The following is a 16751-nucleotide window of genomic DNA, read 5'->3' as shown; positions in this document are numbered from 1 at the left end:
ATCAAAGATTAAGTTTTCTAATTTTTAAATTTTGTTCAATTTTTTTTAAATAAAACTGAATTGGATAGTTAAAAAAAAATCTATTTATGCAAATTTGTAACAAAACCCAAATAACTTCTCAAGTGTAAAAATAATTTTAAATTAATATATCTAAAACTAGATAATTTAACTTATTTACAAAATAGTTTGCTAAGTAAAAGATAAAAGGATCAATTTTCTTTCACATAGGTCAGAAAAAAATTTCATTTATGATTTTTATTAATGAGTCACATACGTCTTGCAAGTTTTTGCAACTTGCTTTCAGTAATATTGCAATTGATATATTTGTGGGCTTTATTTATGGGTTATATATTTTTAATAGTTTAAAATAGAAAAATACACAAACAAGCTAAATTATTAAATTAAAAATCCAAAAAAATCTACTTATATATATATATAATTATATTACAAACAATAATTTTGTTCATTTATATACAATTCATATCCGTCATTATTTGATGTGAATCATATGATCAATTTCAAATATAGAATAGAATAATAAAATGCAATCTGATGCCTTATCTAGTGGACATGAGATACAAAATATAATACGAGATTATATTATCAAGTTCATCTCTGTTCTTACTCTTATTCCGTTCTTTTTATCCTATCACATACATCCAATGTACCTGTAATTTAATAAGGTTTTCATGGTATATATATATATATATGAAGACCCATTATCTAAAGACACCAATAGATTTAAATTCAAAAAATGTCCACGGTAGGTGTAAAATCACTGTGCCAAAATGTTACATAGTAATACATAAATTTTAAATATAAAGTATTCATATAAACAATAGTTGTTGAATAGTAATACATAATAATCATGAATTTTAAATATAAAATATTCATATAAACAATAGTTGTTGAATCATTATCTATGACTATAAACAAACATCCGGGTGAATAGTCATCTGCGTAGGTGACTTTATATCATATTTGTGATCTGTTTAAAAAGTACTGGCGGTAATCGGACCGCGATTAATCTCACCCCAATCAACAAGTAATCCTCCTCAATCCCTATATATAGATGGCGGGAGACTCCCTCTCGAGCCTCCCCCAAATCCCATCCTTCCCCTCCTCTCAAGATCCCTAATCACCCCATCCATCTCTACTGCTAAAACCCTAGAGAAATCCAACGCTCTTTGTGCCATTGATTAGGGTTTCCATTGATCCTCTCGATCTGATTCTAGGGTTTCTCACCGCGTTTTTGTTCGTGTTTTCCGTGAGGGTTTCGATCTGAGGTGTTTGGAAGGGTTTGAGGAAGAGATCGATCCTTATGGATGCTGCCGCGGGGCGCGGCGGGTCTCTTCCTGTGGCTTCTTCGTCTTCACAACCTCCGAGGAAGGAATGGCGTGCTGCTTCCGATCACTCCTTCCGTAATGGAAAAGAGGTTAGTGTCGTTTTCTTTTTGGATTTTGGTTGGCTAGGGTTAGGGTTTTGCAGAGTTAATGCGGGATGTGTGTTGGGATTTCAGGATTTGGAGCATGTGAAATTGGGGCAGCCCGATGAAAGAACGATTTTCGAGGTATGTGGGTATTGATGCTGCTGTGATGTGTTGCTTATGCGTCTCTCTTCTTGCCAAGTTTTGGTCTTTGGCATTGAGGGTTGTATTCTGTGGAAGGTGCAGGAGGGAGTGGGATCTCTTGATGTTGATTTCTGTTCGATCAGAATTGACAGTGGAAATGATGACCCACTTCAGCAGCAGCTCCATCACATCTCGATGCAGCGGCAGGAACTGCAGCGGATGGAGATTGAGCTCAGGGCGCAAGTGATTGTGAAGTCAGAGATTCTTGATGTGCAGAACAACTACGAAGCGCAGTTGAAGGAGCAATCCGGTGTTGCTGCCAAGCTAAAGGTTTTGTATTTTTTTGTTGTTTTAATCTTTGGTGCTTGATGATAATGAGGTTTAGTCACTTATAGAAACTCTTGTTTCATGCCATTTGCTGTCAGCTTTTAGAAGTCATATAGAACTGTATTCTTTGGTCTGTTGCTAAATTTGTGAACTGCACCATTATAAATTAGCATTTTTGTTTGCAATTAGCAAGCCTCTGCCATGGAAAACCCATGAAGGTAGACATGTTGTTAGAGAAAACATTCTATTCATGCTTTTTTTTTTCCTTTTCTTTTGCATCCTTACTGGTTGTGTAGCTTTAGTTCTTATGAAATTTAATTCTCAATATGTCCTGTATGCATGTGGTTTTTAATTCTCTGAACCAATGCAATGGAATCCTTTTCTTTGCATTGATTTATACATATTATGGTTCAAATTCATTAAAATGAATGCTTTGTCATGATTCTCTCTTGGAGCAATTCCGCAGGAAAATCTTCGTGAAAGTGAAGAGCACATTCGTGAGTTGGAGCTGAAGATTGAAGAGAAGGATAGAGAGCTACATGCTGTGAACAGTGAAGCGGTCTGATTTTATTTCTATTCTCTTTGCTCTTTGAATAGTGAGAAACTAGAGGTTTTTTTGTTGAGATTCACATGGTTCCTTCCTATCATTTGTTCAGGCTTGGGCAAAAGAGGATTTTCTCAGGGAGCAAAGTGAGAAGTTAGCCAACTTCAGGTACATGGGGATCCTTTGGACATCAATATGAAATATCAGCCATATAATTAGATATTTTTGTTGGATAAAGATCTTATTATATTAATGACTGCCTAGTGCTTTGCCATTGGGAATCTTTACAAATTACTTTCTAATAGTATTTCAAGATCCTTAATCGTTGGAATGTGATATTGATTCATTTGATGACTGAGCTATTTCTTCTCTTGGCTCTTATTCATGGCTGAGTTCCTTGTATGACATTGTACTTCTGGTGCTGGGTACATTTACATATGCATTTCCACTTAGTGTTATCCCCTAAAATTCACCTCCAAGTTCTGAAGCTCACTTTGCTTCAATCTGTATCAAATGCAAGAACCTCCAATGGGAAGTTTCTTCTGTCAAAGCATGTCTTTCTTTTTCTTCCCCTATTAAATGTGAACTCTTAATCCTGTGCATGACATCCCTTGAATGCTATTCTTACTCTAGTCCACTCCCTCAATACTACTTTGGATATCATTAAATCTGACTTCTGGTGGTCACCAGTTCCAATTACTATTCTTATATATGTGGTTGCATATGTTAATATGTTGTCAAAGTTCTTGATTTACTTCATAAAGTTGATTTCATAATTGCCTTCTGATATATTTCTGTCTCGCACGTATTAGGAAAATATTACATTCTAAAGGAGCCAGTGCAGGCCTTTTTGATGTTACCTTATTAGATACATCCTATTCAGCATTTAATATTGACATCAGACCGCTAAGTTTTAAGGTACTGGAAGTGATTTGATTGAAGTTTTTCTTGAACTTCCTTCACTTGTGGTGTATTGCCATGTTATCTCTATGGGATAGTTCATAGTTGACATTCCATATACTTTCCTATGGATTACTTTCATTCATGCTGAACTTTCTCACACCAATTTTTACTTCTTATTCTCTCTCTCTCTCTTTTTTTTTTAATTTTTATTTTTAATCTACGATAAGAAAATACCTGCATTTGCACTTGATATTGCAATGTAATGATTAATAAGAACACCGAGTCTTATGTCATATGTAATTGATGTAAGAGTAAGTACTTAATTGTTGTTATGAATCTTGTTTGGTTTAGTATACACAAACCATAAATTGTTTTTTTTCTCTGATCAGTGTAAATTATATTATGATGAGGGCATCATCAGTTTCTCTTGATTAAAAAAAAATTGAAATCTTCAAATGATTTTCAACCTATTAACTGGGTCACTTCATTTATCTTTCCTTTGCAGAAGAGAACGTGATAACTTGGAAGCAGAAAGAGTGCAACATTTGAAACAAATCCATGAGCTACAAGGACATATTAAAGAAAAGGAGAGTCAATTTCTTGCATTGGAGGAGCAGGTTTCCCTTCTCATTCTTACTGTATTTTCTATGCAATGCCCATGACATAAAACTTTTCTGTAGTTTTATATTTCAGTTATGGATTCAGGCATTTTTGAACTTTTGCACCTTGTTTAAATCATTGAAGAATGTTCTTAGGTTAAGAATTTAAGACTAGTCAATAATTGTTTTCTGATTTTATTACCACATTTTAAGTTCAATTCATTGTTTCAAAGCCTTTTTTGAGCGTTTCTTGCTAATTTTGCTGACTTATTGACATGTATAGCTGTATGTTCATAGATGTTTGCTGTGTTGTGTGCACAACATCATAAACTGGCAAGTGTATGAAACTATGAATGGCATCAATCTTCAGGCTTCTTGTTAGTGACAACCATGTTAACGTTGTGGAAAAGAACCTTGGGCACAGAACTGTCCTGTAGTAAAAGTTTTGTTGATACCTCCTTCTCAGTTCCTTCTTCCATGACCTGAAACTGGAGAAGGAAGATGAGAGGGTCAATGGAAATGTAGTTATAAATCCATAGTAGAGTTTGACCTAAGTGATCAAGTTTATTATCTATATGCACATGGGTTATATATTAACTAGTAGAGAAGATTGTCTAGTTGGATGAAACAGCTTCATAGTTTTTTGAAGCCAGTGATGTGCTGCTAGTTTTTTGCTAATCATGTATAAGTTGTTAGTATGGTTATAACTTTGTATCAACTTCAATTCACAGCACTATTGCCGTACATAAAGGACCTGTCTCTAAATCCTATTGTTCCAATTCATGCATAAGTATTCGTAGTTCACAATCTTTACATTGCTATTTGGGACATGATTTTGGAAGATTTTGCTTGCACAAAAGCCAAACTTGTTCTATTTGATTGCCACAATCTGAAAAAGTGTTGCCATTTCCAGACCTTGTTGCAAAACTACAGTTTTTTTTAAGATATGCTCTTGTTTCTGTGATTTCTAATATTTAATTAGTTACTATCATTTGATGCTTGTCAAAACTTCACTATTTTATGTTAAGCGAGATAATGACAGAAAGCATCATTATGCAGCATAGGGTTGCACAGGATACTATCCTTTTTAAGGATGGACAGTTAAAGGATGCACAAGCTTGGATTGCACGTCTTCAGGAAATGGGTGCTCTGCAGCAAGCTGAGTTGCGAGAACATGTTGATCAGTTCCATCAATATTACATGAGTCTTCAACGTCAGGTTGGTTTATTATGCAAAGTACCTTATCTTCTCTGCTTTCTGTGCTCTATATTTGAATAATTGAGGTAGGTCATGTATGTTGGTATATCCATATATATTTTGTTCTGAACAGCATCTGACTTGGAACTTGGAACATGTGTAGCTTGTCTCTTTGTTCAATCACCATTCACTTTTAATGCTTCTTCTGTTTCTTCTGTTGTAATGCTAGTTTATGGATATGGAAAGGCATCATCTTCAAGCCATACAACAGCTTCAGTTAGAGCTAACTGAGGCAAGGGAGCGTAATGGGGTGACATCAGATGGTTCGCAGTCAGCAAGTAGAAGTTCCTTGGATTCATCATTTTATGTCCAAAGTCAGGGTAACCAGAACAATGCCACTAATGATGGTGGTACATCAGATGTTAACCCAAAGTTAACACCCAATGGAAAGTTGGATGATATACCATCTTCTGTTTCATCATCCAACACTTTTACAAAGGTAAAATGAAAATCACAAGATGTTTAAATTTTCATTTCTTGCAGTTTTTGAATATTATTGTTCTATTGTTCCAGAAGCAAGTAAATATCTTGTCAGTATTAGGCAGGAATTAGATGTGAAAGTCCATCTCCTGTGGGCCTTATTTGTAACTTGTGGTTTTGTATAAGATTGCTAATTTTACTGTCAGCCTTAATTATTTGTAGATCCATGTTTAAGCTCTAAATGAGTCAGTTTGTGGTTGATATACAGATCAACTTATCCTTGAAATATTTAAATAACAGACCTTAAATATAATGATGACCTAGTTTTCAGTTTGCATTTGGGAGGTCTGTGTTTTAATCTTAATGAGATAACATCAATTATGTTGGTGATTTGATAACTTAAGCAGAACATGGTTATGCAATGCTACACTTTTTGTTCGAGTGGCTTAATATAGTTGCTGTGAAGATTGCAGATTTGCATCCTCTTCGATCAGTATCATCTGCCATGCATACTTGTCATTGATGCCGCTAAACTGGCAAAAGCACAATTATTGTTTGGCCTACACATGATGGATTATGAATTTCAATCTAACCATATTTGGAATCTTGTGTCATGAAATTACTTGTAATTGACATTGTTTGCTGCAAGCTTCTCATTAATTGATTATTATTGTTATAATTATTTTAGTGTTAAATACTTCAATAGTTTTTCATTTATTTCTATTTCTTCTGTTGGTTGTATCTTCATTGGAATTTTCAATGAGTAAACCTTACCTTCTTGGCGGATTAGAATATCATATATCCCCCCTTAGTCTGAATTTGTTTGCTACATCAGTCTGAATTTCTCTTGATTCCCATAGTTCCCTTACCCACGAGTTTTAACCTTATTCCTCTTTTGAGTTTTAATATTACATGAGTTTCTCCCAAGTCTGAATTTCCTTGCTGTGAAACAGGCTGAATATGTCCCTGGCATTCCTGTAGTTCCATCTTCCATTATAAGGATGGGTAGTTTTGTTCCTCCTGGCCAGGTGAATCCATTGCCTCCTTTTGTTATGCATCCACAAAGCGCTCCACAACCAGCATCTTCAAACAGTGCATCTCTTTCTCCACACAATATGGACACCTTTCAGGCAACTACAACACGTCAATATTAGTTGACTGGATCTGTCCAAAATGATCAGGCGTCATTTGGAAACTAACCAAAGACAGCTAAATTGTTTTGAAGTCTCACTATTGCCATGAGGGAACTTATAGCCTATGAATGTTGTATTAACTAGTATTCAACATTATTTGACCAACCAGTCAAGTTGGACTCAGTAGCCAAATTACAGATTTCTATTGAAGATGTGATCAACTGGTCAATTTTGTCTAACAGAGGTCAAGTAAAGATAAGGTCAACAAAACAACCAACATAATCACAAACTTCAAGCCTGAACTACCCGTCTACTAGTTATTAAGCCTCTAAACCCTTTAGTCTTACATTAAACCAACTACAAATCAGTCACAGCTGATATCAAAGAATACCAAAAAATTAAATATGAAAAAAACAGTTTTGATTCAACAAAGTTCTAAATGAGAATGAAAGGAAATAGGGGTTGACGAAATCAACATTCGGCAGTTTCATAAAATGGTAAATGTTTATAACTAATGAATGCCAGTAGACTCGACTGCTTAGATCCATTAATAGCCTCACAAGCCAACATTGATATAATGGGTAAACTCCCAAGAAATTTAGAAATTTAGCAATAGAATTCAAACCAGGCTCCAGTGATCAAAGATATAATTGAGGCTTTTCACCATCTAGATCGAAGTTTTAGTTGCTGACACTAGGCTAAGGTCCACAATTAATGTGACTAAATTTCAGATTTGTAGCTTAAAATGGAAGGAACCTGAGGCAAGTGGGGGCAGGAAACTGGTATATAAGAGGTCAATCACTTGAGTTTAACAATTTCCTAGTTGAACTAGTTGTTGTCATCTATGCATCAATTATTCATACAACTTATGCTTGTTATTCCCCAAAAGTATCTGTATTCATGTTCTAGGTGACCAATGATGAAGTACTGTTTGATCAAGATAAGCCATAAATCATGTGTACCTTTCACACTTTATATTAACTTGCAATTTTTAGTTATGTGTTACAGGGGAGTGAAGAGCAAAGTTACAATCTTGGATTAGGAGAATCAAGTGAATATCATCAACCAACTTTAGAAAGAGAAAAACAATATTTAGTTTTAAGACTTCAAAGGAAAATTAACATCGGTCAAAGTCCCCTTTGAAGCTAACTTAACCTTGGAAATTTAGCAAGTCCTTGATGAGTTTAGATGTGGCTAAATTACAAGTGTGAAGTGTCTATTGAAACTGCTCAATGATCAACTCAGACTCGATCCAAGTACAATTTAGCTGATGTGGAGAAACCAAACATCAATCAGAGATGAATTTCTACATCAATTTAACATAATAATATGCAAATTTTCTGCAAAAATAAAGTGTAAATAATCCTAGAATCCACACTTGTAAATTAGAAACACTTAGACAGTATGACATTTTCATTCCATCAGTAGGTTAGATATAAGCATAGTACATCATTGTGGATACGACAAAAAAGATCCCATGCTCAAAATTGCAGGGGAAAAAGACAGGGTAACATTCCTACCTATGAACATTGACCATATGACCATAATACGATGGAATTTGAGATAAGATCAACTGTCCCCAGAAATATACGTAGCATATCGCATTCATTAACAGCATGACAAAACATAAAAGTAACACAAGGATCAATCTCCACATGCCGTGGCAAAAATATTTGTGGCAGAAAATGAATGAACAATAATTTAGCCACCAAGAGTATTGAGCAGGAAAATACAGGTATTAAAGTATGCAAAATAGTCCAGGTCTGCATATTTAATGCTGCATCCTGATATGGAAGCAAATGCAGGAATGATAGTGGTAAAACTATAGACAAAGTAAACAACCAAAAGTTGGCTTGTTTCCTCATTTTAGAATGCCATTAAACCCTGAGATGTAGATGCTGGCCCATGACAACTACATGAGATGATAATAGAGTATACACAGAAATGGAAATAATTCAAACACAACACTAACACTTGTCCTATAAACCACATCCAGCTAGTCAAGTAAAATATCATAAAGAATGAATAAGTTCAAGAGATTATGCAACAGTTATAAAAAAAAAAAAAAAATCAAAACAAGTCCAGCACCAATGTTTTTGGTGGTTTCAATTGCAAACAAAGAGGGCCATGATAAATGCCAAAGAACTTACGGAGCCATCCATCGATATGTTCCAGTCTCGGGTGTCATCCCCTCGGTCTGCACCTCAATGCGGGCAACTCCAAAATCAGCAATCTTAATGGACTTGTCAGCAAAGATAAGCAGGTTGTCAGACTTGAGGTCCCTGTGAATTAAACCCAATCCATGGACATAAACCATCCCTCTGGCAACATCTAGAGCCTGCTTGACGGCCAACTTCAGTGGAACGGACCTATTCTGTCTTTTCATTAAAAACTGCCTGAGAGAACCACCCTTTGCATACTCGGTGACAATGCACCAAACCACTGGCTTCCTGCATGCCCCAATGAATCTGACTATATTTGGGTGCTTCAGATTGGCCAGCATCATTACCTCCTGGGCAAACTGCTGTTCCATCAGCTGAGCTCTCTCTGGATCATTCTCGGGTCTCTCCAACAACTTAATTGCAACATCCTCTCCATTGTAGGTGCCCTTGTAAAGCTTCCCAAAGGCCCCTTGTGCAAAAGCCATTCCCATGTTGAGCATTCTAAGATCAATGGCCCATTCATCATAATTCTGAAGGGTCTCAGTAGGGTATCGGGGGTCCATCAAAGCTTGCGCGAGAGCATCATCATTGAGAGCATGGGATACCCTTCCAGGGTGGACACTGTGACCGGAGGAATAATTGATGACAGGGATAGAGTGAATCCCAGGATATTGGAGGATTCCAGTGCGCGAGTCATTCGAGCCAACACTGCTGTTCTCCTTGGACATAGGGACAGAGCCGCCATTGCTGGTCTGAAGGCTTGCAAAGCTATCTATGGACATGTTGGACCCCTCCCCGAGCTTCCGATATTGGACCATGTCATAGAAGCTGTTCATGTTGTCATTTCCATGGATAGCACCCATAAATCCTGTGAACTTGGCGCCCTCAACCATATTGACAAAATGATCGAGAGCCCAATATCTCAAAACAAGACAAGACGTAGAAATGAAATCTTTTTATCAATATCGGCACCAGAAGCTCCCCCAAAACTCAAATACCTCGCAGAAAAAATGATGCTTAAATCGCTTCAAAGGAAGTTCCAAGCTTGATTTTTTGGACTAAAACCCTAAAGCAGACACAAAAAGCAGTGGAATTAATACAAGAAAAGCTCTGAAAACACGATGTAAATCGAGATTGAAAAGCATTTTTCACCCTTCCGACAAATGAAAGCAATGAACACCGATAAATCGCTCGATCGGGGACGAGAGAGAGAGAGAGAACAAACCTCATCGAAATCATGCCTGGGTGGGGAGAGGAATCGATCACGGCGACCAAGCGGAAGGCGAATTGGGGTCGGAAAGGATGGTAAACGAGGGCAGACTTACGGGAGGTGAAGAAGAGAATGAATAGCGCGTGGTCTCGATGGAGACAAGGGGGAGACGACCAGTGGGAAGTAATAAGTCGTCGTTTTCTCTTGAGTTTTTAACTAATTGCTCTCGATAAAATTTAAAATGCTGTCAACCATTGGATAGTCGATGGTATGACATCAAAGTGTAAAGGGAAGGTCAGTAGGGTTCAAATCTCCCCACGACAAAGACGTTACTGCTCATCTTGTTACATACTGCTCATCGAGATTCCTATATTATTCTCATATTATCATATCATCGTGCATCCCGGGTTTCGATCTTGTTTAGATCTTGTTTCATTCGTAAAAAGGCGACTATCGTCTATTATTCATTAAAATGCTTTTTTTAGAACGTTTTTGTAAAAAGAAGAAGAAATAAATATGTTGGGTTTTTGGGACAATGTGGTCCAGACAGAGGTTGGGTTTGTTTAGGCATAAGACAAATAATATTTAAAAATTTTATTAATAATACTACATGTTTTGAAGAATTGTATTTTGCTTTAATTGCTTTTAACAAGGCTGCAGGTGTGTGTCTGCTTTAGACCAGTCAAAGAACTGGCTCGGAGATTTGTAGTACCTTTCTTGGGAGCCTAGTGATGGAACATGAGTTAAAGTGGAACTGCTCTTGCGCTCTTATCTATCTTAAAGCATTCTCAGCTTATTTTTGGGAAACTAATACTAATAATTTGTTTCTCTTTACATAAATGAACAAGAAGATAAACATTTCCTTCTTCTTATCTACTTATATATATATATATATATTCCAAACCATGTACACTCCTCTAACAATGTTTGGCAAAATAATATAACTTAAAACAACAACAAGACGTAATATATTTCTCTAGAAAAAAGACATCTCTGAGGATGAATTAAAGCTCGGTCCATCAATGAAATAATAAAAGCCCCAATGATCAATTATCTCTTTAGGATCCCGTCTCTATCGGCTTGAGAGATCCCAGAAACCCTAAGTTGCATTTTATAGAAACACGAAGAAGCTAATTTTTTTTATATGACCATTTTTTTTATTTTTTTAAAATTTTCGAGGTCATTCCCAATGACCTGCTGTAAGTTTAAAAAAAAAATTCTGGAGCTCTTGCAATTTTACTCTTTTACTTGATAAATGTGGTTAAATCTTTCTAATAAAGGAAAAGAGAGGAATGATTTGAGCTTGAAGAAGAAACACCGAATTGATGGCATCTCCTCACTGTATCTCTGCAACACACATTCAGTACATACATTATACATACATAAAAAGACAACCCCAGTGACCAGTGTTGTTACAAGAGTAACAGGTAAAGCAGAAGAGAAAAAAAAGAAAAAGGGAGGGATGATTCTTCATACTGATGCATATCTTCGGATCCCCTGCAGCTGCAGATATGGATTATCATTTATCAGTGATGTAATTGTAAACAATGTTTCCTTTTTCCTGCAGCTGCAGCTGCACACCCAGACCCAGACAATAGGTACAGAAAACGAGGATTCACATAATAGAAAAAAGCAGTTAAAATACTAGTACGGTGTTCAGAGATTTTGTTTGGAAAGAAAAAGTGAGCTCATAGAACTCGCTGCTTTCATCACACTGTGAAGACTATAGCAGTCTTAGCAGAAGCACCAAAGACAAAAGTAATCAGATTCTGAAACTTAAATCAACACTGAACACACACGCTCATATGTCACTCTTGCACAAAGAGAACAATGCTATATTGTACTTGCACTAGTACTGTGGTAGACTGTAGTAGTAGTAGTAGTGATCAAACTTTATTTATGCGCAGTGTTGATCCCTTTTTTTAAAAAAAATAAATAAAAAAAAAACTTTATTTATGCAATGTGTCTCTCTTATTTTACTCTGCTCAGTACTCACGCATCATGCTGCCAAAAATCAGATCAATTCCACATTGCATTGCATTCCAATCATATATTCCATTGTCTACATTATTAATTCTCTGCATGATTCATATTTCATCATCAGCTTGCAGCTTGATTGATCATCATCATATGAATCCGATGTCATTTTATTCTTTTTTTAAATAAATAAAATATTTATCATACAAATTTGATGTCAAATCTCATTTTTTTAAAAAAATATCATTAACAAATTATTATTAATTATAACAAAGCCGACCGAGTTTTAAACTTTGTTTATACAATATTACACCGTACTAAACTAACTGGTTTTAATCCCTAAACTATCCACTCATTATTTTAATAAGGTATCAATGGACTAACAATTGTTTTAATGAGATACTCTATACAGTATTTCTTTTATATTAATAAATTAATCTAACAGAAAATTTTTTGTAAAGTTATTAATTTTATATTTCAAATTTTATTTTTTCTAAAAATTTTAGATGATAGCAAAGTTCGTGATGATATGGATGGTGAAAGATAGGACCAATATTTTTTAAATCTCTTGTACCATATTATTGTGTCACGTTAATAATTGTGTTATTTATTGGCACCGGATCTTGTAGAGCTCAACATTTCATATGTGCCATTCCTGACACACGTACCTGATCATATTTATATATATAAAAAAAAAAAATTGTGTCATTATTTATATATAACATAGTATTGTATTGTATTTGTATCATTATTATTTATATAAAAATTTGAAAAAATAAAGAAGTAGATAAATAAATAAATAAATAAATAAATAAAGTTAAAAGGCACTGACTTTCTTCCAAGGTCCAACGACTGGGGTCTGCGAGGGATCTATACACACTGTTAGGTATTGGCTCTTTCTGTTCGTTTCTTCTTTTTTTCTCTGGTTCGTTCGTTCGTTGATGGCGTTCGAGCTCAGCTTTCTCTCCCACTATTTGGCGGGAACGGGAACATCGGGAGAATTCTGGCTGGAGAAGGAGGCTGGAGGATGGGCCACCGTGCTCGTTGTCCTCTTCCTCTTCGCCTACCATTTCTTCAGATCCTTCTACGCCCTTCGCCGCCGCTGCCATCTCTCTGCAATCCCCCAATATCCCATGGTCCATCGTCCTTCGCCAAAAGCGAATTCTTCATCAGGGTTTGATTCGGATGCTTATTCCTTTTTTTTCTTTTCGATTCTTAAAATTGTTAATTTGCTACTAGTCGCTTGAAATTGAAAAAAATTTTTTTTCCCCTTTTTGCCCTCTGCTGATAATTGAATGTATTTGCTACTGGAATTGTCCTTTGTCCCTGTTGATGTGGATGAATTGTGATCCAATTCACTGTTTATATAAATTTATGTGCGAACTAATCTAAGTCAAAGAGTCATAAAAGTTGATGGATTGTGCAGGATATCAAAGTTCATAACTGAGGGTGATTTAAGAGACTTAATAAGTGGTTTGGAAGGGAAGCTTAATGACGAGGAGAGATGGGAGGATGTTATAGAGAAAAAGAATGGTCATGTATCCTACATGGCCAAGTCCTGCAGACCTAAGGTACTGTTCTTTCTAATGCTATACATACGCCTATACCAATTACTATCTTTATTGTATATTAAAAACAAAATAAATAAATAAATAAATAATAATAATAAGAAGAAGAAAGATCGTATCTGAGGTTTCTCTTATGATTAACCTCTGTGTATTGTTAGTTTTAGGATGTATACCTAATGCTTGTATCCATACTGACCAGGATGGTCCTCTGAAATACCTTAGTGTCACAAGATTTGAGAAATGTTCCACAGACTTGTTAAGGGATTTCTACATGGACAATGAATACAGGAAAGAATGGGACAAGACTGTGATTGAGCACAAGCAATTAGAGGTCGATGAAACTAGTGGCACAGAAATTGGCCTGACCCTCAAAAAGTTTCCATTCCTAACAGCAAGAGAGTATGTGCTAGCATGGCGTGTGTGGGAAGGTGATGACAAGACCTTCTATTGTCTTATAAAGGTAGGTGCAGTTTCTTGCTTGACTCATTGCTGCACTTTGCGCGAGCATCCAAGTTCATACTTTTTTGTTTTGATGTGGTAATATCTTTGTCTTAATTCAAGTGCACAACTGAAACATGTTTCCACTAATGATATTTTGATAGTTTCTTTAGCATATAGAAGCAAAAACTTAACTTAATGCCTACGTGATTGATTTGAGATGCTCTTCCTCTAATAATCATGGTAGGATTGCGACCACCCTCTTGCACCACAGCAAAAGAAGTTTGTCCGAGTGCGAAGCTTCATATCTGGTTGGCGTATCAAGAAAGGTGAGCAAACTTGTCCCTTTGAGGATCATTTTGTTCCATCATCACATTTAGATGTTTTCTGCAATCTGGCAAATGTTCTGCTCATGTTGCTTGAGATGATTTTAATATTGGAATCCTGATTCCTATCATAAAACATGCATTCCAAGTGTCCGTCATTAAGCCTGTGAACAGTGAGGTTGCTAAACTAGTGTGAGTTTATTTCCACAGGTTCTTGGTTGCATGATCATTAGGCTGCCGAATGAAAATATAAATACTAAATGCTTTTTTGTTTACATCCAATGGGTTCAAGAGACATTTAGACATTTCTGCAATACATACAACCTGAGCTTTGCTCACGGATCTTAATGCATATTGTGAGTGTCCCACTTCATCTAAAGATAATGGGGACGAAATGGAGTTAGTTAAGTGCTTGATCTGTATAAATTCTTCATAGATTTAGAGTGACCCTCATCTCGTCATGTGCAATAATATTGTCCTTATTTTTTTTTTCCATTTCCTGATTAATTCTAATGATTAGTTGATTTGGGTGCAGTCCCTGGTAGGGATGCATGTGAGGTCACAGTGGTGCACCAGGAAGACGCTGGCATGAACACAGAGATGGCAAAGCTGGTTTTCTCAAAAGGGTATATGGAGTTATGTCTGTAAGATGAGCAATGCGCTTCATGAATATTCTTCCCGAAATCGGAGGCAGTCTTCCTCAGTTTCTACTCTTCTGAAGATTATTAAAAAGGTCAGTTCTTCTCTTTATTAAAAACTATGAATAAACAGGAGGTCTGTTGGTAAGTACTTGTGAGTAGCAAGCTGCAATGCGGTGCATTTCTGAAGCAATTCATGAACTTGATAATATTTAGCACAGATCTATTTTTAATAACTAATTATACTTAGTTTTCTTGCTCGCACATTTTAAATGTATATATTCTATTTTTCTTTATTATTAAGTTTGTGGTTTATCCACTTTTATCAAATATATATATTCTATCATATGAATTATCCGTTAAGTTATGGTGGTGGATTTTCGTGGGAATTTTATGTTGAATGGACATTGTGCCAGCAGAATTAGGCCTGACATTATCCACAAACCTGTACTTGGTTACTTGTGCATCTGCTTTCGATGAAGGGCCCCTTGTAAAACAGAGCCAAAAAATGAGAGTGACAAGTGAATGGAGGAGACCCGCTAAATCTCATGCTTGTGATGAAATCTTTATATATATATATATATATATATATTGCTGCTAAATGCTATCTGCCTAATCTTTTGAAATATTTCCAGGTACCACCGGAACTGCAGAATGAAACTGAGATTGAGAACCCAGAGAGACGGCAACTGTCCAATGCATCAACATCAAACTACAATGGAAGGCCGTCCAATCCAGAGAAATGCAAATCATCCCATACATCAACATCAACATCAACATCAGACCACAAAGGAAAGCCTTTGAAGAAGTGGGTTAACAGGCTGCTCCTAATTGGTGGCATTGTTTGCTTGTCTCGTGGGCGGTCCACACTAGGCACCCAGGTTGCCATGGCTGTCGTATTGAAGCAGCTCATGAAAGGCCAGGTTGTCCCAGCACCAGCTCCAGCGTTACATGGTTGATCAGCTACCTAATATTACTTTAATATTTTGCTTGTGACAAGGTAAATCTTACTGTTCCTTGTGTAATTATTGTCTTACATTTTCAAAAGGGAAACTAGTCATCATTACTAATGGAAGAATGGATCCTGGAACTGGAAGGATCATTGGTGTAAAAAGCCAAGGGTGCGCCATTTCCGGTCAGTTTCATCTGCATGATAAAGTTGAGTTGAAGTATATGATTCATTGCGAAGTGCACTGTTTGTTTGTAAAAGAATGGAATTGAGGAGGAATTAGTTAAAAATGAGAATAAAGGGGAATGGATTAGGAATAGAAAAAAAACTGTGTTTGGTTGGAGGGTATGGGAGAGTAATTCATTGGGAATGAGAAAAGTAAAAAGAAGAAATATGTGGGAAATGTTTTTATGTCCTTATTGATTGAATATTAAATAAATAAATATATTAGTTAATAAAATTATTTTATTTGTAATATGTTATCATTATTGTTATAATTTATTTTTTTTATTTTTTATTATTAATTTTACAATTAATCTTTATTATTATTGTTATCATTTTAAAATACGTGAGAAATGTTGTTTTTTCTACTATGTTATATTGTTATTTTTATTATTTTATATTTAATTTAATTATTTATTATTATTATTTATTATTATTATTATTGTTTTGTTGAATGACCAAAAGTTAAAGGAAAGAAGGACAAAATTTGGATGGGAAAACATTTAAT

The 16751-nt window shown here is 35.6% G+C and overlaps 3 protein-coding genes across 3 annotated transcripts; 2 read left to right on the top strand and 1 right to left on the bottom strand.

Annotated features, from left to right (window-relative positions):
• Window positions 1-1099: 1099 nt before the first annotated feature.
• Window positions 1100-6774, top strand: LOC120251421 (uncharacterized protein MG269 homolog). Its single transcript, XM_039259945.1, has 9 exons — window positions 1100-1435; window positions 1520-1570; window positions 1673-1900; window positions 2364-2456; window positions 2554-2609; window positions 3850-3961; window positions 5003-5161; window positions 5370-5639; window positions 6574-6774. The coding sequence occupies exons 1-9, from the start codon at window positions 1322-1324 to the stop codon at window positions 6772-6774; spliced, it is 1284 nt and encodes a 427-aa protein (XP_039115879.1). The 5' UTR covers window positions 1100-1321.
• Window positions 6775-8230: 1456 nt separating this feature from the next.
• Window positions 8231-10303, bottom strand: LOC120283850 (serine/threonine-protein kinase STY13-like). The gene is made up of 2 exons (XM_039290620.1): window positions 10141-10303; window positions 8231-9981 (listed from the first exon to the last, which is right to left on the bottom strand). Exon 2 carries the CDS (start codon window positions 9806-9808, stop codon window positions 8900-8902), a length of 909 nt encoding a protein of 302 aa, XP_039146554.1. The 5' UTR covers window positions 9809-9981; window positions 10141-10303; the 3' UTR covers window positions 8231-8899.
• A 2652-nt stretch (window positions 10304-12955) lies between these two features.
• On the top strand, window positions 12956-16410 carry LOC120251414. The gene is given in 7 exon segments (XM_039259936.1): window positions 12956-13276; window positions 13529-13673; window positions 13870-14130; window positions 14356-14437; window positions 14970-15055; window positions 15057-15167; window positions 15708-16410. Coding segments are annotated over 7 exon segments (1242 nt in total). The 5' UTR covers window positions 12956-13043; the 3' UTR covers window positions 16032-16410.
• The last annotated feature ends 341 nt before the right edge of the window (window positions 16411-16751 follow it).

The sequence above is a fragment of the Dioscorea cayenensis genome, chromosome 3, assembly GCF_009730915.1.
Source record: "Dioscorea cayenensis subsp. rotundata cultivar TDr96_F1 chromosome 3, TDr96_F1_v2_PseudoChromosome.rev07_lg8_w22 25.fasta, whole genome shotgun sequence".
NCBI lineage: Eukaryota > Viridiplantae > Streptophyta > Magnoliopsida > Dioscoreales > Dioscoreaceae > Dioscorea > Dioscorea cayenensis.
This window is presented reverse-complemented; position numbering and strand designations above follow the sequence as displayed.